Below are 27,741 nucleotides of genomic sequence, written 5' to 3'. Positions count from 1 at the left end.
CTGTGCTACGCTGGATAGGTGCAGACCCATTTGTATGACAGTCCTTAGTTGGTAGCCACTGGGGTCGCTTTCTGCAAACACAGGCGAGTGCAAGGGGTGTGTTCCTGAGCTGTCAGCAGCTTCCACGTGGTGTTTGGCTTTTGGCATGAGGCAGTCAGATGAGGTCATCTGCTTGGGCCCACTTCCTGATCACAGAACAAATTCTATTCTTAGAGAGCTTTCAAGCCGAAGTGTACCCTGCCTGGTCTGGGGCCTGTTCCCTTCCTCCCCGCCCACTCGCCCCAGAGACATCCCTTTTCGTTGTGGAAAATTACACATTCACAAACTGTGTTTCTTTCCTCGCACCGAGCATATTCCCACACAGCGGCTGATTCTGGAATGATCTCACTGGCGAGCCATGCCATTATCCGGCTGTTTATAAGAACTGCCTTTCGACAAAGGTTTTGGTGTAAGCTAAGGCCCCGTCATTGTCTGCGGTTCGCCCTTCTGGGGAGGGCTTAGCCATCAAGTGCTGAGTCTGAGGAGCCAAGACTTCTCAGCTAAAAGCTGCCTTTGATTTCCCTTTTTTCCCCCCTGCCAGCTGTGGCCTTGTTTGTTGACTTTGAACTTTGGTGGTGTAACTCTGCCTCCGTGCAAGCAAGTGAAACCGATCCAGGATGTCCACTGCACTTGAAGGAGCAGTGTGAGCTCCGTCACCGTGACGAATACTAGAAGTAGTGAACCTACGAAAGGAGAAAGGTTGTTTTCGTTTATGGTTTTAGAAGTTTCAGCCTGGGACTGGGGGCTAGTTCATGCGAGCATGAAGACCGGAGTTGGATCCTGGCACTCGCGTGAAGAAGCCAGGAGCCTTGTACATATTTGTAGCTGTTGCCGGGGAGGAAGGGACAAGCGGGGCCCTGGGGCTCCCTCATCAGTGAGCCTAGCTTACCAGGAAAGCTCCAGGCCTGGGAGACACAGGTGGACAGCTCCCAGGGAACAACACACCAAAGTTGTCCTATGGTTTCTACATAAAAATACATGTGTCCACACGGACATTTCCAATCCATGTTTCACTCACACGTGGTGAGTGAAGGTCACCCACGTGCTGGAGCTGAGGCATGGACCTCATGGGTGGCAAAAAAAAAAAGGGATGTGTTCTCAATATCCCCTTCTGGAGCCCACCTCCTGACATAAGGGGCTCCACCACCCCTCAGTGGGGGGCCAGCCCCTAGCCCGTGGCCTTTGGGGACATTCTAGATTGTAACTATAGCAGGCTACAAATGGGGCGGCTTAACCGCGTGTCCAGCCTGGGGTTCCCGTGGTGTGCGATCTCCTAATTAAGACTATTTCCTCTCCTAATCCAGTTTTCAGAGCTCTGCTTTCTCCCAGTCTCTGTTCTTTTTGAAGGGTCTAGAAGCTCCGTTAATATTTAATTAGTTCTTAAATTATTCACACATCCAAGTGTTTGAGCCATTGTTGTCTCTTAAAGAGCAAGTGCCGGGTGGAGCTCCCCAAAGGCTCTGTGACAGAGCCTGGACTTCGGGCACATCACCACAGTTAGAGGTCAGGACAGCCCATCTGAGGGGCAGAAAGCCTCGGGAAGTAGCTAATTGGAGCACATGCATTTCCCCATCTACTTCCCTGGCGTGAGTATGCGATTGTATATATTTTAAAATGATTACCCTGTGTGGGTGCGTGTATGATACGGGGTGTACGTATGTGGAGGTCAGAGGGTCACTCCGTGGAGGCGATTCTGTCCTACCTTTCCGTGTGTTCTGGGGATCACACTTACCTGGTTTCCATAGCAAGCACCTTTACACACTGGCTCTCAATTATATTTTTTAGAGTAAATACTGGTTCATTGATTTTTGCCTCCCAGGGAAAGGACCCTGAACTTTTAGCTGACAGAGAGTCCACCAAGATCAATTCTGTGCATTAATGATAACCAGCTGAGCCTTTTTTAAAAAAAAAAAAAACTTATTTATTTATTACAGTCTACTCACTTTGAATCCCAGCTATAGCCCTCTCCCTTGTCCCCTCCCAATCTCACCCTCCCTCTGTCTTCTTCTCCATTGCCTCTCCCCCAGTCCAGTGATAGGGGAGGCCCTTCTCCCCTTCCATCTGACCCTAGTCTATGAGCTGACCCTTTCAGAGAAGATGGACTTGGGAGTTGGCCATGCAATGGTTAATGGGCAGTAGATAACCTTTGAGACCGAGACAATCTAGGCTGACAGAGGACTCAACAGCAGTGACACATGTGTTTGCTTACTCTGTAGCTGCTGAGGCCAGGACCGGGTTCCCGGGCTCGCTGCTGTGGACTCACAGCACTCCAGGCTGTGGCCCAGCACTGCGAGGGGTCCTGCAGCCCCCTGATGAGCCAGCTTGTTTTCTTGAGGGTGTAACTGCTCTGCGGCTGTCTCCCCCGAACATGCTTTCATATTCCCATTGTAATCCCCTCTCTTCTTCCCTCAGCCCCTTCCCTGTCCCCTCTCCAGCCCCACCCATTTCCCCCTGCTGACTGGTTCAAAAGCTGCTCTTTGTCCTGCATTTGCAAACTGTTTTATCTGCGGAGACTGAAATTGTGATGAGCTGGGAAGTCACTCTTAAGCTGCCATGTCACATTAGAACCTGAAGTTGCCCGTGGCGCTTCACCCGCGCATCAGCTCTGTCTCCGTGAAAGTAAGATGTTCTACAACTTAAACAATTGTGTTTGTCCCTGGGCCGAAGTACCACTTTCAAGCCTAGAATGTGTAATTCTGGAATGCTACAAGCAGTGCCCAAATCCCCACCCCCTGCCCCCGGCCTTTCTCTAAGACAGGGGCTCCTATACAGGCTGCGATGGCCTGGAGCTCAGAGACCAAACTACCTCTGCCTCCAAGTGCTGGGATGAAAGGCATAAGCCACCATGCCTGCTGCCTCTTTGATTTTTTTTTTAAATAGGTGGACTCTAAGTAAATTAATATTTGAACCCTAAATATATATATCTGGGATTAAAAGAAGATTCTCTAGGCTTTTCAAAAAAAAAGCCCAGCTTGAATCTGCTTGTAACGGCGCTTCAGCCATTGCTCCATATCACCTCAAATACTTGGAATTTAAGGTCAGCATGTGACTCCATGAATATTCTTCATAACCGTGCTGTAAGATTTTAGAACAGGGCTGGAGAGATGGCTCAGTGGTTAAGAGCACTGGCTGCTCTTCCAAAGGACCCGGGTTCAATTCCCAGCACCCACATGGCAGCTCACAACTGTCTGTACCACCAATTCCAAGGAATCTGACACCTTCACACTAATACACATAAAGTAAAATTAAATAAACCTAAAAAATTATTTAAAAAAAATTTTAGAACAGTGATCTTAGGAACTATTGAGACTGTACCCTTACTTCCCTGGAACTTCTGCTTAATTATTTTTAAAGATCCTTTTTTTGGTACATCTGTGCAACCAACTTCTAGTTCCCTTCTGCGGGTACCTCCGGCCTTTCCGGCTTCTGAGACAGCAGCCGTCAGCGCCACGGCTCCATCGCTTTCTCTGTACTCAGAAATGATGCCAAGGCAGTTATCTGTAATATTGGGGAGCCTGTTGTGAAATTACTGCTATTATGTCAGTCAAGTATGGCTCCAAAAGGGCAATTTCCTGCAGTTCATGCTAATATCAGGTTTCAGTGGCATTTATCGGAGCACTTAGCAGGAAAAACCCAACCCAGAGAAGATGGTCAGTGTCCTTGTGTTTTCAGATCCCGACTCTATAGCTACCCATAAATTCAGAAAAGGAAACAGGTCCTCGGGCTGAGGATATAGCTAAGTTGTTAGAATACTCACCTAATACACACAAAGAGCCTGGGTGCGATCCACAGTATCACAGAAACTAGGCATGGTGGTACACACCCTTGACCCCAGCACTTATGAGGTGGAAACAGAAGGACCAGAAGTTCAGGATTGTCCTCTGCTACCTAGTGAGTTCAAGGCTAGCTGGGGTTACAGAAAATCAGATCTTTAAAAAATAAAAAAATAAAAAAAAGTTCAGTGTTCATCAGAAATGTCATAGGCTTTGTTTCCTGTGATAGGATATCCAGGCACATATGTGTATATGTATGTGTTCTTAACTCATTCCTTCCAAGAACCAAGTCCAGCTGCAGTGATAGCATGAGAGAATGCTTGGAAACGTGTATCCCAACCATTACAAAGCCTCCCATGGTCTAGAGTGGCTGCCATCTTGGGTCCCACGTCAGTGAAGATAGATACAAGTGTGCCAGCCACACTTGAAAGGATTCAGTTCTTTCCGTATTTTCTCCTCCCCCTTGCCACCCCCACACAGGGCTGTTGAGAAACTCAGATTTCTCGATACCCTTCCTTTCCAGGCACCAGTACTATATGAGGAAAGGTGCAGGGCTGCGGCTCTCAAACTGTGGGCCACATAAAATACATCCTCCATGTCAGATATTTTCACGACAATCCATAACAGTAGCGAAGTACAGTTATGAGGTAGCAGTGGACCATGTCTGTGGTTGGCGCTCACCACAGCATGAGGAACTGTATTAAAAGGTCATGGCGTTAGGGCCTAGGGGACCCTGTGGTGCCTAGGACCTGGGGGCCACACACCGGTCATTGCTCGCTGGTGAGCTCTGGCACTGCCAACGCCCATTACCCAAGCCCTGTGACTCCCCCAGGCCAAACGATTGCCAGTGACCTGGGCACATGCACGCCGTGAATTCCGACGACAGCTGGGAACACTTGGTCAGGGGGTACTGATAGCGTGTCAAGCAGGGGACCCCATGGGTATCATTTATCTCCCTCTGAGGGTCACCCCACTGCGCTCACTGCTCCCCCTGCCCCTTGGATACCTAGTATAGTTTCCACGGTGGGCTGTGGCCTGAAAGGTAAACATCCGAGGCTGCAGAGAGCAAGTGGCCATACTGCTTTGGGGAAGAAAATGGTGAGACCAGAGCCACGTTTTAAAAATTTATTTTATTTTTATTAATTACAGTTTATCACATCCACATTACTAAATGCATTGTATGTGGACGGTATGGTTTGGTCATGGAGGTTACCAATGAAGTCGGATTTCTTAGCCAGCTCATGCTGCAAGTGCTCAGTTGTCACATGCGACCAGTGACCACTGTGTGGCACATACAGGTGGAGACCATCCAGCCTGGGGGTGGAGTTCTGATGGATGACACGGGACCATCCCGAACATAGTTACCCAAGGCACAGCTGAAGGGTCTTCCATATATAGTACTCACTCAGCTTGGCCCTGGCCATGGCACAGTGAATATTCTGTTTGACGGTATACTGACACAGAAAGCCAGGGATGGAAATGCTGGTACTAGCAAGTCACATGAATTGGCATAGGTGGATCCCTATGGGGAGGCAAGGCGGAGCCTAGCCTAACCTCCGTGTCTTATGGACCCAAGTGGCCCTGGGGCCTTGGACAGCTTCCTGTGTCCATGAATCTCTGGTCTGTGGCTCAACCCATGGGAGGGATTCTGTATGAAGTACATGTTTTTGTTATAGCTTCATTTCCCTGTGGAAACCCCGGGAAGGGCTTTGGGGAGAGACATGGCCATCTTGGTTCTGTCAGTTGTGCTGTACATACTTAACTGCCTGGAGTGAGGACTCAGTAAGTCTGAGTGACAGCCAAAGGCGGTTTGATGGGAATCACGTGGCCCCATGAGACAGCCGGAGCACTCAGAAAATGCCTCGGTTTCTGTACCTGTCAGATATCGTGCAAATGGAGCATGGAGTGAAACTCCTCACCCAGGCCCCGTGAACACAGGCTGGCTTTGGTAGTCGTCATTCCCCTAGGTCTTGCCCACAGAAGATGAGCTCTCCCTTTCTATCACGCCAGCCTTCAAGTCTTTACTAGGTTTGCCTGTTGCGCCCCAATTAGTGCCACGGTGTGCTGGCCTCCAGCTTTGGTTGCTAAATCTTTTGAGAATCCCTGTGGGTAGGGTGTATAACAGGCAGATCAGTGGGGGTGACATTTCTCTGGGATTGGCTAGTTCCTGGGAAGTCAGTGGCCTCGGTGGGCCCTGCTTTCTCTCTCTCTCTAGCATGTTGGGTCTTCCCAGCAGCAGGCTCAAAGTCAGCAGAGCATCCTTGGAAAAGCACATGTATAATCCTAGACAGCCCAGCCCTCAAGGAAGGTGGCCTCCATCAGAGAGCATGTCGGAGAAGGACCTAGATACACGTTAAAGCGGTTCCTTTGTTTAGAACATTCTCGAGGCTCTCACTTGGATGAACTGCACCTCCTTGTTACAGGTTTGGGTCTTGCTCCGAACCTGGGAGGCAGGTACGATGTTGGGAGTTACATATGGAGTGTCTTCAGGAAGTGTTGGCTTATGGAGGGGAGGAGGAGGTGCCCATAAACTGAAAGTTCTGAGACTTGTTTGCTTTTGTCCTACATGACTTTGATACCATTTTGAGCTTTGTGAACCATGTCCTGTCAAGAAAAACGGCTTCAAAAACGTAGTGCTCCTGGGTGTGCTGATTTTGAGGACTGTCCGGAAGCAGACTGCATCCTTGGCTGGCCCATAGATCAGAGCAGTGCTCAGCTCCGTCCGACATGTTAGCTCTTCCTGGGTTGAAAGTGGCACGCTTTTCTTCCTCTTCCCCACTCATCACTCCCAGCCCTTTCTCTCTCTTTTTCTAGATGACCTTTGGCCTTCCCATATCACTTTCTCTTGCTGAGGTTCTGAGTCTCTACCCAGGTCTAAAGTGGTCTTCACTAGCAAGCATCATGTACCAGAGACAGGAGCTGGAAGGCAGGATCCAAACACGGCTGCAGTACAGAACCTGGGGTGTCACAGAAAGGCCTGGAGGCCCCGTTCCATCCCACACTCACTAACACAGGGTGCCTGGACATAGGAGCCGGACTGTAGCAGTGGTCAGAATGGCACTGGGCGACTCGCCCTTTGATTGACACAGTGAGCAGCTCTGCCCCAATCGCGGGCTGCCCGTATGGGTCTCCAGGGTGCGTCCACGCGTTAGGAAGAACATTAAATACAAAACCGTTCTCCGCAACCTACCATCTTGGTGGCCTTGACCAGCCTCAACTTCCTCCCCTATGAAATGGGTCAGTGGTAATATGTGCCTACAGCACTATTTTAAAGAACCCAAGCCCTGCTGGTGAAAGGCTTTAGAAATTGTGGCGTGCCGCTGGAACGCTCATTGTTGGTGAGAGGCACAGTGCCGAGGTGGCTGGCCCACTACCGTGGCATTGATCCTTTCATTACCAGCGAGCACCTGGCCGCTGCCGAGGATACTGATGTGTCCTACCTGATGAAGAGTGACGAGGAGAGGTGATCTTAGAAGCCTCAAAAAGAAGCCGGCACTAGCTCCCACGAGACCCACTGTCCCCAGCACTCAGGAAAGGACCCTGGCTGTGTCTGAAAACACAGAGGCCATGCTGGGGATACGGGTAACCAAGGGCCTCCAAACCCTGCCTCCTCATGGTTCTGTTTGTTTGGCTCTGACAAGCTCCTGAGGAGAGGCAAATGATCACACACACACACACATACACATACACACCCCATGTCATTTCATCAGTGTGATTGTGCTGTGTGTCTCATGCAGTAAGTGTCATTCTTTGGGAAACACACAAGAGCATTTTCTCTTGGCTTGTCCTTCCCAGGGACCTGAAGTTGGATGGAGGGAGACAGTCAGCTGGGGCCATGAGCCTGAAGGAGATCATTGGCCTCGAAGGAGTGGAGCTGGGTGCTGACGGGAAGGTAAGGTCTCCGGCGTCGGAGACTCTTCGAGTGTGAAGGCAGCGAGCCAGATCATAAGACTTACTCACGAGGCCAGGATAAGGTTGGCTGGCGCAGATTCTCGTTGCCTTGTGCCATCTCACCAGTGTGCAGACAGACAGAAGCCACCGAGCCAGTAACAATAGGAACATGGCAGGAGCCCCGAAGTATGTGCGTTTCTCTGCCTACGGCTGTTTGTGCGATACTCACACACTCCAGGATGGAGTGATGGTTTGTGTATCTGTGAACTGGACCTTCCGGTACTGGGTATAAGTAGTCTCCATAAAACTTCCAAAAGGTCCGTAGGGAAATTGTCCAAAACTAGCATGCCTAGAGGGGAGTTCCCCTGGCCTCCCAGGGCATCAGTCATGATTCCTAGTTCAGGCTGTGTGGGGAGCGCACCAGGTGCTTCCTGGGGCAGGTGAAGAGAAGTATGCTCGCACCCCGCCTTCGGAATATAAGCTGCCGAGCGTCACGTACCTCATGCGTGACTCCACGTTCTAGCACGTTCTGAGGCAGTGCCTTGTTGCCACCTACCAGGAATAGTTAAACCAAATGGGGTCAGTTAAACCTTGCACAGCCTAGAGTCTGTTCAGGTGAGGGTTGGCTGTGGAAGCGGCACAAATCTGGCACAAGTGAAGACCAAACAAGTTACATTCTTCAAATCCCATTACATTCAAGAACTGGGTGTTTTTTAAAGAAAGCAAACCTGATCTTTAGAGTAGCGACAAGGCGCGTCCAGAATGCAAACCGAGCCTCCCCTGGGCATAACCGCCGCTGTTTATCCTCCTCCCCTTCAGACGGTGTCTTACACACAGTTTCTTCTACCCACAAATGCCTTTGGAACCCGGAGAAACACCATAGACTCCACCTCTTCCTTCTCCCAGTTCCGGAGCCTGAGCCACCGCAGCCTCTCCATGGGCCGGGCTGGCAGCACCCAGGGGAGCCTTGATGCAGGTAATGGTGGCTCAGAGGGCCCTGTGGCCCGAGGGAGGGGCTGCCTCAGCCTCCAGTGTAAATGGGGTCTTCAGGTGAGGTTGGGTGGGGGAACATGATCTCAGGCCACTCAGGCTCTCTCTCGCTCTCTCTCTCTCTCTCACACACACACACACACACACACACACACACACGCTCTAAATTCCAAGTGAAGTTAACGCTCCCTAGCTCAGCCCATCCCTGTCCTAATGCCCCCACCAGCTGCAAAAGCTGCCCTGTGTCTGTGTTCACTGGTGGCCTCCATGGTTGGAATGTGGTTCACCCACAGTGGGCCCTCTGGCATTCACCCAGGTCGTGGCCCTGAGTGATACAATTCAGTCTAGTGATTTTCTCTGCAAGCTTAGAGAACAGGCCACTGTAGGCCTGTGTTATGTGACCCACGGGCGTTCCAACAGGCTCTGTGTTCTTCCAAGTCAGGGAAACAAAACCACAATTTGCTAACACAGAAAAAAGTCAGAATGGTCAGAACCTGCCAATCTTCTTGTAAGGGTGTGGACACACCTCACTGCCATGCAGAGATGACCCCCGAAAGTCAGATTTCAAGGTGATTCTGAGGTAATGGTTGTGACATCACCTTCACCTTAATAACTGTCCTAGCTTCTTCCCAGCAGCCTCAGCCTCAAGAGTCCAGGGCCCCTAATTATCATTTTGCTTTGATGTTCAGGAAGCGACCTGGGAGACTTTATGGACTATGACCCAAATCTCCTGGATGACCCCCAGTGGCCTTGTGGCAAGCATAAGCGAGTTCTGACCTTCCCTTCATACATGGTAAGTAGTGGCCGAGGCTGGCTCGATGTTAGTGCCCAAAGCCTCCCGAAATGGCCCCGGGTAACTCAGTGGACACCGAGTTCTCTAGTGAGGGTTACAGGATTCTGGCTAGCTGTCCTGGGAATGCCACTGTTAGAGAGGCCAAGAAGGCAGGTCCAGGGGACATGAAGACTACCCGCTCAGTTTTAGATCCCCTCACTTCTGAGTGTGCACCTCACGAGGCTCCACTAGGGAAGGACCTGAGCTTTCCCTGGGAGTACCAAGTTCAAGTTCCCGCAGAGCTGCCACGGGAAAGAAAAGGTAGAACAGAGGTGTCGCATGCGAGCGCTTTCCCTGCTGAGTGTGTTTCCCGACTCTTCCTGGCTTCCCCCTCTGTAACTGGGATTATGTCTCCTGCCTGTTCACCTTCCCTATTGTGAGAGGCTCCTGCTTGACAGACGCTTCCTGGGGGATCTGTCCTAACTGCTGGGGAGCAGGAAAGCCTGCTGTGCCGACCTGTCCCACACCGTCCAACAGAGAGAATGTCTGCCCACGTGCTCAGCCCCTCTATGCCTTCTGTATCACCTGGGACCGCAGGGCGAGGCTGTCATGCACCTCCTCCAGGTCACCCCTCCTCTGTCTCAGAGGCCCCACCCTCAGCACTGAGCCAAGGCAGAGCAACTCCATGTACTCAACGGGTTCCGCATCTGCACTTGTCGCCGAGACACACAGGAGCACTGGGGCCTTTGCCGATTCCTTTCAGCACCCGTGGTCCAGAGTCCTGCTGAGGCACATTACCCATGAGATAGGTGACTTTCACATTTAATCAAGTGACCCTTGCCCTCACTTCCTATACTTATCCTTCGAACCATGGTTGCATATACGGATTGTTGTGTTTGGATTCTTTTTTTGGGGGGTGGGGGTCGATTCACCACATTCCATGACCTGTCCATCCTACAGAAAACAAAACCAAGAGTCATTCATCTTCCCCAGACTCCAGCACTTAGATGCCCAGTAAGCGGCAAAAGCCTTTGTGCTAAGGAGCCGCTGAGAAGCCGCCATTCACATGAGAACATGTAGTTTCGGGTGGGTCCTGCTTCATCTACGAATGTCCACACTGTTAACTAACTTGGGCAGGAAACTGTGGCTCCGAATCCCAGTGAGACCTTTGGCTGTTGACAGGAGGTGGGGTACCAGGAGGTGGTACCAAACCCCCAGCTCACTGACTTTGGCCGGCCGTTCCTAAATGGCCTGTACCTATACAGTCGGCAGTGGGACCTGAGCAGGGTGTGAGGACCATGCTTTGAGCAGAAGGTTAGCGGGTACTAGAGGTTTGAGGCCGTATGAAGGTATGCCGCTTGTGGCTGATGGTGGGTCCGGCAGGGGATCCTCCTATGGAGATTCTGAGTCTGGTGACGACACTGACCTCCCTTTGACAAGCCTAGCAGGTGTCAGATCCCGTTTGTCCCCAGAGATTATCTCACTGTGAGCTGCGAAGTTCTGGGCCTCCTCCCCCGTGTTCTCAAGTGGGTCATTTTCTCATGTGCTCACACCGGGCTGTGCAGTCTTTACAGGCTGCCATTACTCCTTCGCTGCATTTCCTGGTTCAGGCCAGAAGTGGCTCTCCTCGTATTCTGGCACTAGGCATTGGTACTTTTGATGAAAGACAGGACACCCATTCCTTTGTGTTCTCACTTAAATTATTGACCATTGACCATACGTGTGACAAACAGCTTCAGGCCAGCCTCTCCAGTCAGAGGAGCCTGTAGGTTACAGGGGTTTTGCAGTGGCCGTGTAGGAACTGGCTCCTTATTTTCACCTGACTTTTGATGGAGGGCAAATCTAGAATTGGCTCATTCAGCAAATTTAGTAGCTACCCTACTGTGTGCTGGGCTGGCTGCTGGGTAGAGATGTCATCCTGGAGTTGACAAGTTGGGTCAGAGAGGCAGGCTCCCACGTGAGAAGGCAAGGGTGTGTGCAGGAAGTGGGGTGAGACCATAGAGCGGCGACCCTGCATCTGTAGTAGGCTGGTGACTCCCGAGAGGGGCAGTAAGAGTTGGAGTTACTGAGCTGGAGTGACTGGCAGGCTGCTGAGGGGCCCTGGGCAGGAGCCTGAGGCCCAGGAGGAGGAATGGAAAGCTCCCTCACTCTGCAGCCACCATCGGAATGTCAGCTCTGTGGGGCTGGGCTCTGCTGCCGGCTGGCCCCGGCACTTCCTGCGACCACTTGGCCTGTAGATCCTGTAGCCTTAGCTTTGTCTCGTCAGGCCACAGTTCTGGCTGAAGCATCTCGGTGGAGAACCCAAGCCTGAGGCCCTGGGCCTTTTGTCCAGCCCAGCGTTTGGGGGCATGCCATGGAATTTCAAGCTCCATTACAGCCATTTTAAGCACACAGCCTCATGAATTCTGTTGCCATCCTTTGACACCAGTGGAGGTCTAGTCTCTTTCTCTAGTCCCCATCACTAAGGCCACCGCTGCTCTGACCTCTGGACCTCCACTTAGCTGTTTACCTACAGCCTGGAGGCTTGTGTAAATGATACTATAGGCTAGAGGCTTTCTTTGATCCACATTTCACAGAACTTGGTGGTACTGAGATTCAGCCACAGGCTTGTATTTGATGGCCGAACAATGTTGGATAAACACAATTTATCCAGTTGTCTCTGCTGTGAGGCTGTCACGAAAACTGCTGCCGTCAGCATTCCTGCACGTGGCTTTGTGTGACCAGATGTTCCCTTTTTTTCTTGGATGAGTACCTAGGGGCTGGTCATTTAGTATTACCCATCCAGCTGTGTGCTCTCAATGCCGTTGTTCTTAGTGAAATACCGAAGAGCCATGGCCACCATCCACTGGAGGGGTCTACAGGTGAGGTGCCTCTTTGTTTAAGGTGGCCTTGTACTCTTGCTACATCTGTATTTTTTAATTGTTGACCCAGCAAGTCATTCCCACCCTCATCCATCATGAAAAGGCCAAGGCTAGCTGTTGAACTTGAGAGCTCTGGGCCAGGTGTGGAGGCCCCGGTGTAACCGCACCTGTGGCTCAGCCTGCAGGTGTCTAGGAGGCCACAGACCTTGGAAGCACGTCATAGAAAGTGACCACAGACCGTGGAAGAAAGCACGTCAAGCTGCCTGGCTGCGTGCAGAGTCTTGTAGGGCATTAGCTAAGGCGCAGCCACAGAGGACAGGCTTCCTGTGCTCGGCACTGCCTGGTGTATAATTAAGTTTCACAGCGGTTCTTTGTCATTAGCACCTGGCAGCTCGAATTGGTAGTGGTTTTCATTGTTACCTTGTTTTTTTTCCCCCTCCCTGTATGGGTGTGGAAAGCAATTACGAAGAGAATGTGAGAAAGAACAGTCAACAAAATTAACCCTGTGTGACTGGGTCTGTGGATCCTTTTTCTTTTTTTCTCATACTGCTCTGTCATGAGAAAGAAAACCAACAGACATTCTTGATGTCTATAGAGACCCACATCTCAACAGAACACCTGTTGGATGGGCCTCTGGTAGTCTTCTTCCACTTACCTAGCAGCCTTCCGAGACCTTCCGAGTCCTCTGGCAAGCCCACACAGCACCCTGTGTCGCCCTTAAGTTGTAGAAATGTACCTTAGAATTCAGTTTTCCAGGACGCTCTCAAATGCTGAGCAATGGGAAGAAGAGAGCTCAGGAGAAAGGTTCATTCGACCTGCCCTGCGTGGTGGCTGGACCCTGCCCCTGCCCGTAGATACAGCTTCATTATCACTGCTCGTTTTCGTCAGGAATTTATTGGTGGCTTAGGGCTCACCTGATGGACGAATGTCCAAGGTGTGAAGCATCTGCTGTCCACCAAATGTCGACAGTGCCTCCCAAGGCACGGTGACCCCATAGCATGCCAGCCCCACGAGTCAGTGATAACAGCACACTGCTTCTTCCTCCAAGGTGCCTGTGTTTGGAATCCAAGGGGTAGAAACAGCACCAAAGGCAGACCCTGGGTTGCTCAGGCCTTCAGCCATCCCCATGGTTTTCTTACTATTCGCTGGTGTCCTCAGAAAGAGGATTAAATGCTTGGAACAGCTGAAATGCCCATCTGCTGCTGGTTAGATGGAGTCAGTCTCCAGCCGCCCCCTGCTTAATTACCTGGCTGTTCACAGCATCTGCTCCCCGCCGTCCTGCCGGACTTAAAGAGCGCTGCTGGCCGAGGGCAGGTGCAGTAGCAGCAGAACTGAGCACGCACTCACGCACTCACGGGGCTGGAAGACAGTAGCAGAGTGGGCAGCCTGCCTCCCCTGTCGGGAGCTGCTGAGAGGATGCTCAGAGGCGGCCAGAGCTCCACCAGCAACCTGCTCGCTCTGAGCACCCAGAGCTTCTCCAGGATCATTATTGAGGCGAGTGGCTCCCTCCCTCTGCCGCTGCGTGCCCAGGGGCCTGCTCTTCACAGCATCACAAGCTGGTGCTGTGAGCTGAAAGCCAAGGTCAGCCCTTGGAGGCCTGTCCTTCGTAAGTCAAGGTAGAATAATTATAAAGAACTGTGTGGCCCAGTGTCTACAACACACACTGGGCACTTAGGCCTAAATAACCAAGTTGTAGGTGTTCATCTTTTCAGGGTCCTTTTTAGTGCTCTCTCTCCCCTCCCTTCTTCTCTCCCTCTCTCTCTCTCCGTCTCTCTTCCCCCTTCCCTCCCCTTCCTCTCTCCACTTCCTCCTGGCGGGCAGGCATAGCCAGGCTCCTTTGTGAATCACGTCTCTGTGGACACTGTCTTTCGGATGGGCTCCTTCAGCTGGCCCTCCTGTCTTCCCCTCTGCACAGCCGAGTACACACAGCTCCCTGTGGCCAGAAAGCCGCACACAAGTGCACCGGGTGGCCTTACTTTGGGTGCATGATCAGAAATGCAAGTGCCCAGGCCCAGAGCTGTCCATCGATCCTGCAGCTCAGCCCTGTGGCCTGTAATAGGCTGTGATGCAGAGTCTGAAGCCCCGGGAGAAGCCACACCCTGTTTAGTGAGCACCTTGATCTATAGTAACATACTCAGCAAACCCAGCAAACCCAGCACCTCGAGTCTATAGCTGGTGCAGTTAGACCGGCAGGTGTGCTTACGGCGTCCACATTGGGTTTCATTTCTTCTCTCCCCCCCCCCCCCCCCGTCAGAAGGGGTGTTTGGCAGGGCTGGGAGCCCCGTGCCTGCTGCTGTGTCTCCCAGTGCTCTCTGGCTATCTGCCCTCAGTGTGAGAACAGTGGTCTCTCAGGTGGCCGGGGTGCCAGCCCCAAGGATCGTCATACAGTCCCTCAAGAGAGGGCGGCGTCAAGTTGTCAGGGCTCACGGTAGCTCAGAAGACAGTGAAGGCTTCATCTGTCTGACACCCGCTGGGGTAGAGGGTGGCCCTTCTCCATCCTGGAGGGTTCCGAGGCAGATGGCCATTCCAGGGGCTGCCCAGGCAGCTGAGTGAGCAGAAGCCAGGACCAGCCCTCCAGGCGTCCCTTGGGCATCAGCACAAACCAGGCGTCTGGTAGAGATGCCAGAGGAGGGAGCTGAGGCCCAAGGACTTGAGAGTGTGCACCAGGCTACCCAGATGCTGTGTGGCAGAGCCGGGTGTAAAACCAGAGCTCTGGCTGAGACTTCATAGGGGCAACAGGAAGACCAGAAACAGAGCCTCCACAAGAGGGGAAGGAGGTGCCTGTGAAGCCCCCCTCGGGCAAAGGTAAGGCTGACTCTGGGGAGGCTGGATTGGCACTGGGGCAGGGAGAGCTGAGCACTCCGCCTGGGGAACAGACAGGGTCAGAGTTTAGCAAGGCCATACAGCAGCGCCACTACTGTGGCCAGGGCTATGTCCCCCGGAGAGACGCTGTGACCTCCTGTGACCTTAGCTTATGTGTCTGATCTGCAACAGGTGGGTGCTCTGCAGATGCATATGAGGTAAGGCGAGGTTTGTGGGAAACAAAGTTGGGCCTAATCTAATGTGATTGTGTCTGTAGAAGGAGACAAGAGACGGCAGAGGTCGGAGTGAAGCGTCTGTCAAGCTTGAGAGGGGCAAGAAAGGTTGTAGAGGCAGCGCAACAAAGCACTCTTACCATGAGCCCAGCCTGCTGATTTTCAGTCTTAGGCTTCTGGCTTGCCGCGGTCAGAGCTACCCAGACTGTAGGAGCGTGTTATAGCAGGCCAGGAAACCAAAGCAGCCACTTCCTGTCCTCAGCCAGCCTCACACAGCACAGCTTACCACCATCTTCTTGCTGTCATGTCCTCGAGACTTTTCACTGCCTCCAAATCCAGCCTGTCTACCTCAGGATAGACTGGGGCAGACAGGCCTCACCGTGGGCTGTCCAGGTTCACCCTGCACCCTGCAGCTGTCCAGGTTCACTGACACCTTCAGAGCCCCTAAAACAGATCCGCTAGGATACAGGCCACTGGGCCCACCTAGCCTGTGGCCATCTCACACTTCCTGTGAGTAGCTCCTTCCTCCGCGCTCCCTCTGCCACTCACCCTGGAGCACTTGGCCTGGAGCACTACCTACCACTTGGCAGTCAGAGAGAGGCTGCCAATCAAATGAGAGGTAGCATCTACGGCCTCTCTGAAGCTGGATTTCTGGTTTGAGTGGTGGCTATTACTGGGCTTTGACAGAAAGGTGGTATTTGCAGAGGACCCCACACATACCTCAAAATGTATTATCTAACATAGGAAAGACTCCCGGTGGGCAGCTTGGTGCCAGCAGAACTTGAGGCTAAGGCAGGAGAATTGTAGGTTTAGGGCCAGGCTGGGCTGCATAGTGAGACTCGGGACAAGTGAAGTCCAAATGCCAGGTGGGGGCCAAGGTTTCTGTTCAGTGCTGGGAACAGTCACGAGGACACGGGCCTATAGCTAGAAACAAGCACACAGTAGGTCAGGAGTGGTACAGAGTGTCACTTGTGCCTGCAGGAGGCATCCATGTGACCTTGAGAGCTTTGCCATCCAGGTAGTTGGAACATGTACCAAGGACTGTGCTGAGGGTCTCATATCACCTCACACCACGCCCAGCTTCCACTCACCTCGCTACCAGAACAGGGTGCCCAAGTTCCTCACCCCAAGAGCACGGGTCATGTGTGTCAGTGACGGCTCACTGCAAAGCTCCGTATCCTGTCCAGCTGGGGCTGTGGTTCTGCTGCTAAAGCACTTGCCTTGTAAGCCTGAAGACCTGAGTGTGGTCCCCAGGACCCAGGTGAAAAAGGCCGGGCGTGGTAACTCACTTGTAATTCCAGCTCTGAGGAGGTGGGAGACACAGGATGGCTCCCCGAAGTTCCCTGGCTGGTTAGCCAGGCCAGTGAAGGACCCTGTCCCAAAGAGGCAGATCGAGTTCCTAAGGACTACACTTGAGGTTGTCCTCTGTTCTCTATGTGCTTGTACACACACACACACACACACACACACACATCTTCAAAGAGTGTGCATACATGTGTGTGGGATTACATGGTAGCTTCTAACCAGAGAATATTTATGAACACCCAACAGAATAAGAATGCTTTCCAAGCCATCTAGGGAGCCTTACCTGTGGGATCAGGATGCTAGCTTCTGATCAGTCACCAGAGCTGGCCCCTACTTCCAACAGGTAGCTACCATACTGCTCTTGCAAAGGTCTACACCTACAGAATAAACATCCAAAGCTAGTGAGCTAGAGCTTCTCAACCGCTCTTTGGTAGCAGAAATAACAGAAGCACCACTTTTTCTCTCTGTACCACAGCATCCAATAAGGAGAACAAAAAAAGTATTTCTCACCCTAGCTGCAAGAGAGTCAGGCAACGTAACTGCTGGTCTCCTGGCCTTTATTATGGAGTAAAGCTTCCCAGAAGGAAAGAGTGTTTATGGAAGGTTAGTCACAGGAAAAGCCACCTGAGCATCAGGGAACTTAGCTGGATGAGCCCCAAGATACAGCATCAGAGAGTAAGTTGGAAGTGAATGTTAGTTGGCGCGGATAATTTGATGTGCAAGTATCTGGGCTTCTAGACCGGAGGTTGAGTGGCTTTGGCTTTGTTGCTTCGACTTGCTCGTTGGCCCTGCCCATATCTACACCTCTTTGTGACAGCCTCCCGAGTAGGGAGCTACTCACAGCTTTTCCTAATCTGATTAGGGAAGAACCGCCTGAAAGACGGTGTGTAAGGACAGCTGAGCATACCAAGCCTCTCTGTAGCTTGGTAGTTGTCTCCACCACCCTCAGTTTCCTCACCTGTAAGTTGAGGTTTAGTGTGTCCAGAAACTTCAAGGGAAGTGTTGGGCGTACTTTCCTATAGCCCACATCCGGTCAGCTGCCATGGTTCCTGCAGGGAAGGACCTGGATCTCCCATCGCCCCAAATGTTTGGACAGACCTGTTGGAAAAATCAAATGTTCAGTTGAATTGTATGTCCTGGCTTGGAGTTACTCATCTGATTTCTCATCTCCCCAAATGTCACAAAGTTGTGAACCTGGTTTAAAAGAATCGGGTTAATATTGCTACAGTTAGTGTTAATACTCCAGAGAAAGAAAATGCTATTAAGATCCCTTTGAACGGGGCTGTATGTGGTTTTCAGCTGCCCCCCGACACAGTTCATGTGCCTATTCTAAACCCCGTAAGCTGGGGTGCAGTGCAGTGGTTCAGTACTTGCCAGGCACACCCAAGGCTCTGGGTTTGCTTCTTAGCACCACCAAATCTAAAGATCCATTAAGAATCACCCCAAGAGGGTCCAGAGAACCCTGCCAACGCTAGCTAGGGTTATAGGGAAATGTTGCCTGGGTTCTGTTGGTAGTGGGTCATCCCTGGGGCTGGTTGACCTCACATCCCAAGGGATAAGAGCCGCTTCCTGTGGAAGCCAGTCACCTGCCAAAGGGGACTTCCGTTGTCATCCAGAAGAGCACCCTGGGCAGGTGCCCTTGTGAGATAAGCTGAGACTAAATGGTGTGACCGAGCAAAATACTGATTCAGTGTTAATTGCTCAGAATGCTGGGAAAGGAAAGCTAAAACATCCCCAAAGGACTCAAAGGAAGCAGTCTTCAGGGACAGGCAGAGTTTAAACAAGGGACTGTTAATAATAGTCACTATTAAATGCCTGTGATGGAATGTCATTCTGCCTCTGAAGGAAATGCATGGACAAGCTACCATGCAGCTGAACCCGGGAGCATTAACACTGAACAAAAGCTGTAATGGGGAAGCAAGCACAGAATTCTACTCCGTGAGACCAGAGTTAGCTGGGGCTGGTGAGAGGGCTGAGTAGGTGAGGACACCTACCACCGAGCCTGACAAGCAGGGCTTGCTTTCCTGAACGCGTGTGATAGGAGGAGAGATACCTTCTGACAACCTCCCCCATAATTGCAACATGGCAAAGCAATCGTGTACATGTGTACACACACATGAATACATGTTTTAAAAGGTATCTTGACATGGTACTAACATATGTAATCCTAGTATGAGGAATACTGAGATCAAGGCCAGTCTTGAATACCTAGAGCCTTGTTTCAAAAATAAACAAATTATTTAAACAGTAGCTAGAATTTGTTGTGCGCCTATAATGTGCAAGGAACTATACAGAGCACCTCTCACGGTTCTCAAAATAGCCATGAAAGGTAGGATCTGGGATTTGGGGTCTCCCAAAGCCAGGCCACTGAGTAGCTGGGGGTGGATTTGAACCCAGAACTCCAGATCTAAATCCCACGCCTTCGAATCCTGCCCAGTACGGACAACATGCTGAGACGCTCGGCCTGAAGGTCCACTGGCCGCTTCCGATGATTGTCTTTTGTCTCCTGCTGCATGGGCCTAGCTTGCACATGGCTGCAGTGATGTTTCTTCCTGCCTCTGTTCCAGACCACGGTGATAGACTACGTGAAGCCCTCGGACCTCAAGAAGGACATGAACGAAACCTTCAAGGAGAAGTTTCCGCACATTAAGCTAACTCTCAGCAAAATCAGGAGGTACGGGAGGCTCACACCGCCCTGGCCTTTCCTCCAGGCCTCTCCAGCACACACTGAGCTCATGCCTGGCGTCACAGTTCTTCTTGTTCCCCGGGAAAGGAACACAGTCACGCTCACTAGACACCCTTCCACTGCTGCCTGACTTGTGCCTGGATGTCGTGGCAGAGCCCCAGGGCTCAGGCTAAGCTGACCCCGCAGCTGACACAGCTCTTACAGAGATGCTTTCAGTGAGAAAAATCATCTCATGCTGTCTGCCTGCAGCTTGCCGGCTCAGTAAAACTGAGGTTATAAAAAACTGAGAGGACGGGTCTGGGCGCGAGCTCAGTTGGTAGAGTGCTTGCCTTTCATGCCAAGCCCTGGGTTCAAGCTCCCTCACTACACAACCCAGGGGTGGTTACATGGTCCTGTGGTCCCAGCACTTGGGAGACAGAGGCAGAAATTTGAGGTCAGCCTAGGATACATGAGTCATGTCTTAAAAAAAAAAAAAGTCAAACCAGAATGAGAAGCATTCAAGTGCCAGCTTTCTGGGATGCAGGTAAAACAGAAGTGCATGGAGTTGGCACCTTCAGGCACAGGCTGACTCCACCTACCCAGACATGACTTCAAGGACCCAAACAGCCAAAACAGAGAGACAGGCCCAGATTTCCCAGATAGACGATTCGATGGATTTGTGGTGACCCGCATCTGCCAAGCTGGAGATGACTTGTTTTTTTGTTGTTTTGTTTTTTTGCGGTGCCCCCAGCGTCGCCAGTGTGTGGTAACCGCTGCTGAGATGCGGGGTGTGTGCAGGTTTCACCCTGCTGTGTACGCTAACACAGGTTTGATTCTGGCGTGTTCCAAACCGAAGAAGAAGAGTTAAGTATCGGTGCCGAGTCTGTTTAAGGCACCTTTCGAAAGGACATCTTTTGAAAGTGGCCTTGCTTCAGCCAAATCTGACTTAACAAGGGTAATCAATAATTTGCAGAGCTTAGACCGAGTACTGGATAGAGTTCTAAAATAAGCAGGGATCCCTTTTTCTTTTTTTCCATTTTTCTTTTCTTGGGGACTCAGACATGAACTGTGTTCTGTGGCATCCTTCTATGTCCTTTTCTTTGGAGCCCTGCCTGCCCGTCACCCCTGGAGTGGTGACGTGGGCCATGCTGTGTCTCTGTCAGTAGACCCACAGAGGGGCCAGAGCCCCATCGACGTGGTCTGCTTCCACATCTACTATAGATTAATCCCGGCCCTAACCCCTGTGGGAGTGGAACAGAGAAGATGCTTTCCAGATGGTGTCATTGTCTTCTTTTGGGTCCCCTGAGCTTGCTCAGGACTCTCTGCTTCCTGTCTTTCCCTAGTCTGAAGAGAGAGATGCGGAAGCTTGCTCAGGAGGACTGTGGCTTCGAGGAGCCCACGGTGGCCATGGCTTTTGTCTACTTCGAGAAGCTCGCCCTCAGGGGGAAGCTGAACAAGCAGAACAGGAAGCTCTGTGCGGGAGCGTGTGTGCTGCTAGCAGCCAAGGTCGGAAGTGACCTCAAAAAGCATGAAGTCAAGCATCTAATCGATGTAAGTGGGCTGTGCCTGGATGGCTGTGGGGAGGGGTGGGCACTCCGTCCAAGGGTCTCCTGGCAGGCAGATGGACCTTGACAGCTGATAGAGATAAAGGCTGTAAAAGTATTTGTAGAAGAAATGGACGACCTAACTGGATAAGACTAAAGAGCCAGCGTTGGGTCATGACCTAGAGATCTTTCCCAGGGAGCATTAGGGATGAAGTTATTCTCATAGCCAGAGAAGCCATGGTAACCACAAGGCTTGTCAGCAGTGGGACTGCAGAACACCCACCAGAAATGTGGGCTTCAGTGGGGTTGTGTCAGCTTTCTTCTAAAGGCAAGGCCCACCAAAGCAAGAAAACCCTGATGGCCTAAGCTGATTTATGAATACCTGTTTTAACTTATAGTATATGGGCAGGATTTGTGGCATAGACCCATAAACTCAGCTGCTTTGGAGGCGAAGGCAGAAGGGTTGAAGTTCAAAGCCAGCCAAGGCATCCCAAACTAAAAGAGGTGGGGAAGGATGTGGCGCAGTGGTACAGTGAAACCCCAGTACACAAATATATATATGTGCGTGAGATGTTGTATATAACTAAAAAAAAAGACAACAGGCCAGGAGCCAATTGCTATTGAAAAACGTGTTATTACCCACAGTTCCCAAGAGGACAGGACCCTACTGTGCATGGGCTGCCGTGCACAATCCGGTGGCTGATTTCTCATAGCTGTAAGAGCTGGCCAGTTCAAAGTCACCGGCTTTTCACCCTGGCTTACGTGTGCCCTTTTCTGACTCTGGTCTCCTTTGAGCTCACCAGGATACCCATCTCAGCCACAGGGGCCTTACTCCTAACTGCACTACCCCAGGGCCTCGCGTTCAGTGCATACACTCAGAATCCAGAGGGGCGGAAGGAGAGGGAAGGATTTGAGAAAGGGGTGCACACCAGGCAGGTGCCGGCTCAGGAATGGCCAGGTTGAAGAATGCCAGTCAGTGCTGGGCTGCTGTACCAGTGGACAGTGGCCTCCTTAGAGTGAGAGATGGAGGTGGTGTGAGAGGCAGAATTCTTCATCATTAGCTTGTGTCTTAAAAGCATTCTCATAGCTGAGGAGTGGGCTAGCTCTGGGAGAGGCAGCAACAGCAAAGAGTGCAGAACAGATGTCTGTACGATGTCCCGGTCCCGTATGCCTGACTGCCCCATTGTTTCTGGTGATGGACGAGACTAAAGTAGGTGTTGAGCACATTTTTAAAGAAAGAACATTATTTATGCCCATGCTTTACTAATTTTCAGAAATGGTCTAGTGTGTGCTGTAGCTACATGAGCATGGAAGCAATCATGGGGTCCAGATCCACACTAAGAACCAATAGGCTTATGCGGTTGTACCTATTTGCCAGGCTTGTCCTGGTCTGTTGCCCAGTACCCACAGCCCCAAATACTGCACAGAAAAGTCCCCAAATAAGCAATCTGCAGTTGTTAGTCATTGCTGATCTGGTTTTGTTTGTTTGTTTGTTGTTGTTGAGACAGTGTTTCTCCATCTTTGGCTATCCTAGACTGGCTTTGTAGGCTAGGCTGGCCTCTAACTCACAGAGATCTGCTTGCCTCTGCCTCCTGAGTGCTGGGATTCCAGGCACGGGCCACCGCGCACGGCTTAGTTGTCACTGATTTTATTGTGCATAATTTATAAGTCAAACTTTACTCTAGCTATACTCTCATTACATATCTAAAGGATATGATACTATGGTTTCAGGGATCTATGTGAGGGATCTATTTTCCCCAGATAAAGTGGGAAATATCTATCTATCTATCTATCTATCTATCTATCTATCTATCTATCTATCTACCTACCTATCTACCTATCTCTCTCTTTCTCTCTCTCTCTCTCTCTCTCTCTCTCTCTCTCTCTCTCTCGATGCTGAACTAAAGCATCCTCAGAAGTAGTACTGATGCACATTTGATCAGACTTCAGTACTGAGCCACACAGCAGACGCTGACAGTATCAACACAGAACACAACAGTTACACGGCTGCAGTCTGAGAGCAGCCGCTACCCTGAGATCCCTCCCCCTTAACCTCAGTGCTGTCAGTCACCACTCTGCTGGCCTGGTGCTTCATCAGCCAGAAGCTGAGCGTAAGCAGAGACACCGAGTGCTCTAGCAAAAGGGGGACTTTGTCTCCCCACTGTTCCTCTTCTGTTTCTGATCCCAGAAACCTGTATTGTTGGGTGGACAGGTGAGGAGCCATTGGCCACTCAGCTGTTTAGATGTGGGACAGCCTCACAGGGACTTGGGTGAGAAGAAAAGGCTGAATCACAAATCCTCACCTTGTGCCATCAGATCGCTGTATAGTGATGCTTGCTGGCCAGTGTGATCTGACCTCCAAGCCTGACTCAGTTATAATGGGAGCAATCAGAATCCCAGCTAGAGCTGGGCGATGGTGGCGCACATCTGTAATCCCAGCACTTGGGAGGCAGAGGCAGGCAGATCTCTGAGTTAGAGGCCAGCCTGGTCTACAGAGCGAGTTTTAGGACTTTGGACTCTGCCCAACTTTGGACATCCTGGCCTTCAGAACCTCTACTTTTTTAAGGTCACCCAGGCTCCAGTATTCTGTTACAGCAACGGAGAGCAGATGCATCAATGATAAATGCATCAGTGATAAACACCCACCAGCTTGATAGAAAAGTTACACTTGGGGGGAAAAAAAACCACCAGAAACTTAAGTTTTTAAGTGCAAAACTAAAACATTTCTGTTGAATTTGCAGAAACTGGAAGAGAAGTTCCGACTGAACAGGCGGGAACTGATTGCCTTTGAATTCCCAGTGTTAGTGGCCTTGGAATTTGCACTTCACCTGCCAGAGCACGAAATCATGCCCCATTATAGACGGTTGATCCAGAGCTCCTAGCACAGGCCCCAAGAGGGCCAAGGACTGCGTCCTCTTGAGTGCGGTGGAGCCACCCTTTCTCCCGGAGACAGAGAGCCGAGAGCCGAGCAGGCTTACCTACCCAGAACTTGCTGGGGAGCCTGGGGCTGGTGGAGAGGAGGCGTGTGCTGGGTTGACCGGGCCCAACAGTTCCCCACGGAGATGCTGGGGCCTGACTTTTCCTCCTGGGCAAGCGCAGAGCGTGAAGCAGGCCTCAGGGCCTTCACTGTGGACCGAGGGGACAAGTGTTTGGGATTCGGGGAAGCCACTTCGAGTTCCCTCTCCCTGTGTCAAGAGCGTGCCAATCTATTTTTATATCTGCCATCGGAAGTGCACTTTCCCTGGGGCACAGGGGCGCGGGTGTGCAAGTGTCTGAGGGACACTGTTACACTTGACCCCAACGCCAGTCTGGAGAGCAGACTCGGAATGCCTTCTGGGTACCAGTGACTCAGATGCAGCTCGCCAGCTCCGCTTTCTGGGAACTTACCGGCTACTCGCTGGCCAGCGGTGGCATTCTCCGCGTGGGGAGAGTCTCTGCAGCGCGCTGCGCCCCGAACTCCTGCCGGCACACTTGTGTTGACCCCTCCAGCTCTTGCCTGTGGAGACGGGAAGGCTGAACTCCATAGCGTATGTCCCCGTGCTCTATGTTAGAGTGCATAGCAGGCGCGTTTACTGTGCTAAATCCATACACCTGTGTGTTTTCTGAAAGTCTGTGGTGGGGGTGAGGCGCATGATTGGTGTCTTGTGGCGTTGGCAGCCGGGACAAGCTACTGCTTTTCGAGCTGTGGGTGAACTGATAGTACAAAGTTGTGACCTGTCCTGACACTCTCCCCGACCTCCTGTCCTGAAGCATTAACCATGCTGTCGCCCGGTAGTTAGGCAGGTGTAACCTTACTGAAGAACGCTTGTTGTCATGGAAAGAAATTAAAATATTTTGTTGTTTTATATATACACGATGTGTGTGTGAACATGGAAGACTCGGTCATCTCTACAGCCAGTTTCCCTGCCTCCATCCCACCTTGGATCCCACAGGTGCTGGTGAGCCCCAGACTGAGAACCCCTGAACGACCTGGACAAAGAAGGGAGGAGGAAGCAAGCGTCCACCGCTTTTATTTATTTATTTCAGAAGCGTCCCAGTTCCACACAGTGGAGTTTTGTTTCTTGAGGCAGGGTCTCAGCCTGTAGCCCAGGTAATCCCTTCTGCCTCAGCCTCCCAGCCGCTAGCACCACCCTCCTGCATCCTACTAGGTAGGAAACTCCAGCCACAGCTGCTGTGCGCACATGGAGACTTCCGGGCTTTCAGCGCTACATTTGGCTGAAGTCAGTCCTAAATATTTTGCTGTCAGACTTCTTGTCCAGGGATCAGTCGGGTGGGATATGATGGCACATGGTCTTTTCAGTTGCTCAAAAGTTCAACCAGCTAATATTTAAGGAACACATACTGTTTACAAAGCAAATTGGGAGACACAAAGGCTTCAACTCTCCGTTTCCTGACCTTCAAAATGCTCATCAAGGCGTGTGGTCTGTCACCATGCGCCTTGCTGATGGGTCTCCGGGCTCTCAGCCCCCTTTCAGAACCTTCAGAAGTGAGGACCACTCTGATGAGCAAGGCTCCTGAAGGCAGGAATGGCTCAAACAGTTCCCGGGTGCCGTGCTGGGGTTTGGAGGACCAGAGTCTTCCTGTATGTTAAAACCAGATCGATAGTCCTGGATTTGGATGATTTGAGTTTGAGTGACATCACCAGTCTTTTCCCTTTTAACTTAAGCACTGTGGGCGAGTGTGGAAGGGGTGCCTTCACGAGAGTGAGGACACTGTGACAAGAGGTCTACTAGCTCATGTTCACAACTCCAGCTTGCTGGGGCAATGGAAGATGAGGAGAGTCAGAGACACACACCACACAGACTCTAGACTTGTCCCAGCCTTGGGCTCTGGCTAGGAGTCCAGAAGGGAACATGAGCCAGTGCTATGAGTAAGTCACAAAGTCGTGAATGCCAGGTCTAGGAGTCGCTGTGGCTTTGCCCTTTGGCCTTTATCACAAGGGGGAAGATCCAAGGCCCTCTTCCTTCAAGGACTGCCTTGATGTTTCTCTAGGGCAGTCTCTCTAGAAAAGCTCTGCCCAGTTATCTGCTCCTTGGGACAACAGGGCCACCCCCAGTCTAGCGAGCAGGTATGTGCCCTCTGCTCTAGTTGGTCCTGTGTGATAAGGGCAGCTAAGAACTAAACAGAAAAGATGAACTGGGTCAGTTCCCATGCCTCACTGTACCTGCTCAGGAAGCCCCAGACAGCACAGGGAAAAGTCACTTCCTTTTGCTAAGTCAGGAAATCTGTGTCAAATGAAAATAAAGTTTGTCTTCCTCAGCCTTTTCTTTCTGATGCAGATTTCCCCAACCAGAGATGTTTTATCATCAGCCAGCAGGCTCCGCTTGGATCGGTCATATCGCACAGATCGCTCCGTGTCACATGACCCATCTTAGTGACTGAGGATGGAGACAGGATTGTGGTTCCTTCCTCCCGTTCCTCCTTCCTGTTCCCATCATCCCACTTCGGCAAACAAGACAGAGCACACCCAGCCAATTCCTTATCTCTGACATTCTCTGTTCGGCACTCAACTGCCAAGTGCTCTGCCCTCCAGGCCCTGGCTCTCTCTGATAACTCAGGAGAACCCTGGCTTTCTGCCCCTTTGGAAGAATCAAATAGGCAGAGGGGAGTGGAGAGCTCAGGTGTTGTGCCTCAGTGAAAAAGGGAGTCTCTCCAAGGAGGGTTTGCAGGGAGCAACCCAAGAGCAGGGCGGCCTGCAGCCACCTGCCCAGGACAGTTAAGGACAATGCTACCAGGGGGGAGATACAGGGGACAAGAGGAGAAAGCAAACACCGGGAGTACAGACAGGTGTTCACATGTTTCAGGTGAACGCCAGCTTGAAAGCAGTTTGAAGTACAAGTCTGAGCAGAGCACAGCTTCAAGGAAGAAAGTTGGCTGGGTGAGGGGAGGGTTAGATGGGCGGGTGGTTCAGGAGGACACTGGGACAGATTAGTGGAATTAAAAGGTGTTCTGGAAGTAACACCATTGACGGACAGACAGGGGTGCCAGCAAGGCAGGGTCTCCGATGAGAATCCACTTACGTGGCAGAGAAGGGATGCCCTTCACACTCCAGATGGGGAGGCTCCACAGCAGTGAGAGCCTGCAACAGGCCCCGATTCCCAGGCAGGAGGCGGTGCCTCTTTGATGTAGACCACAGTAACTAGGGCCTTCAGTCAGCAGTGTCAGCCGGCCGCTGTGAAAGCAAGGAGCCTCTGAAAAGCAGCAGCAGCTAGGTACTAACCCTACGTCCTCCCCGTCCTCCACACAGCTGCTGGGCAGGGGGCTGCTGTCCCTTCAGGCCTTTATCCCGGACAGGACCATTCAGACTCAACAGATGTTCCACAGTCTGCAAGCATTACTGCTGCCGGACAGCAGGCCTCCATAAACGCCGAGCAGAAAGCGACAGAACCGGTCAGCGTGAGAAGCAGAGGGAGGGGAAAAAATGTGGACGGTTTTTGAAATGGCAGATAGCAGTGGTCAGCTCCAGCATGGCAGCCCTTGACATAGCCTACCACTGCTGGATGCGCGAGGCCAGGCAGACACACGCTGGGCCAAGCCACCGAGGTCCACAGCACCCACACACCGAGCCGCCTCACGGCAGATCCATCCCTGTTCTGAGTCAAGTGTGAAGTGTCACCCAGAGGCTCAAGTGTTTCAACACTTGGTCTGTAGCTGGCAGCATCGTTTTGGAAAATTGTGAAACCATCTGGAGCCAGGGCCTCTCTGAAGAGCAGGGGGTCACTGGGGGAAGGACTTGGTTATGAAGCTCTAATTTCCTTCCTGGCTGCTCTCTGCACCTGGACAATGCCCGTGACTAGCACCCCCTTGTTCTGCTGCCATGTCTTCTCTGCCTTACAGATTGTATCCTTTCCAGACCTCAAACCAAA

The 27,741-nt window shown here is 51.6% G+C and overlaps 1 protein-coding gene across 2 annotated transcripts in view; it reads left to right on the top strand.

The window, feature by feature from the left end:
* Positions 1–24,726, top strand: part of Cables1 (Cdk5 and Abl enzyme substrate 1) — a 98,508-nt gene extending 73,782 nt beyond the window's left edge. For both annotated transcript variants that reach the window (XM_021645414.2, XM_021645413.2), the window contains 6 exons: positions 7,608–7,704; positions 8,523–8,679; positions 9,383–9,486; positions 19,234–19,340; positions 20,675–20,882; positions 23,617–24,726. In XM_021645414.2, coding sequence (XP_021501089.1) covers positions 7,608–7,704; positions 8,523–8,679; positions 9,383–9,486; positions 19,234–19,340; positions 20,675–20,882; positions 23,617–23,757 — 814 coding nt within the window. In that variant the 3' untranslated portion in view covers positions 23,758–24,726. The remainder of the gene's footprint in view (positions 1–7,607; positions 7,705–8,522; positions 8,680–9,382; positions 9,487–19,233; positions 19,341–20,674; positions 20,883–23,616) is intronic.
* Positions 24,727–27,741: the final 3,015 nt, after the last annotated feature.

Source organism: Meriones unguiculatus, chromosome 2 (assembly GCF_030254825.1).
Source record: "Meriones unguiculatus strain TT.TT164.6M chromosome 2, Bangor_MerUng_6.1, whole genome shotgun sequence".
NCBI classification, from domain to species: Eukaryota; Metazoa; Chordata; class Mammalia; order Rodentia; family Muridae; genus Meriones; species Meriones unguiculatus.
Note: the sequence above shows the minus strand (reverse complement) of the source record. Positions and strands in the feature narration are given on the sequence as shown.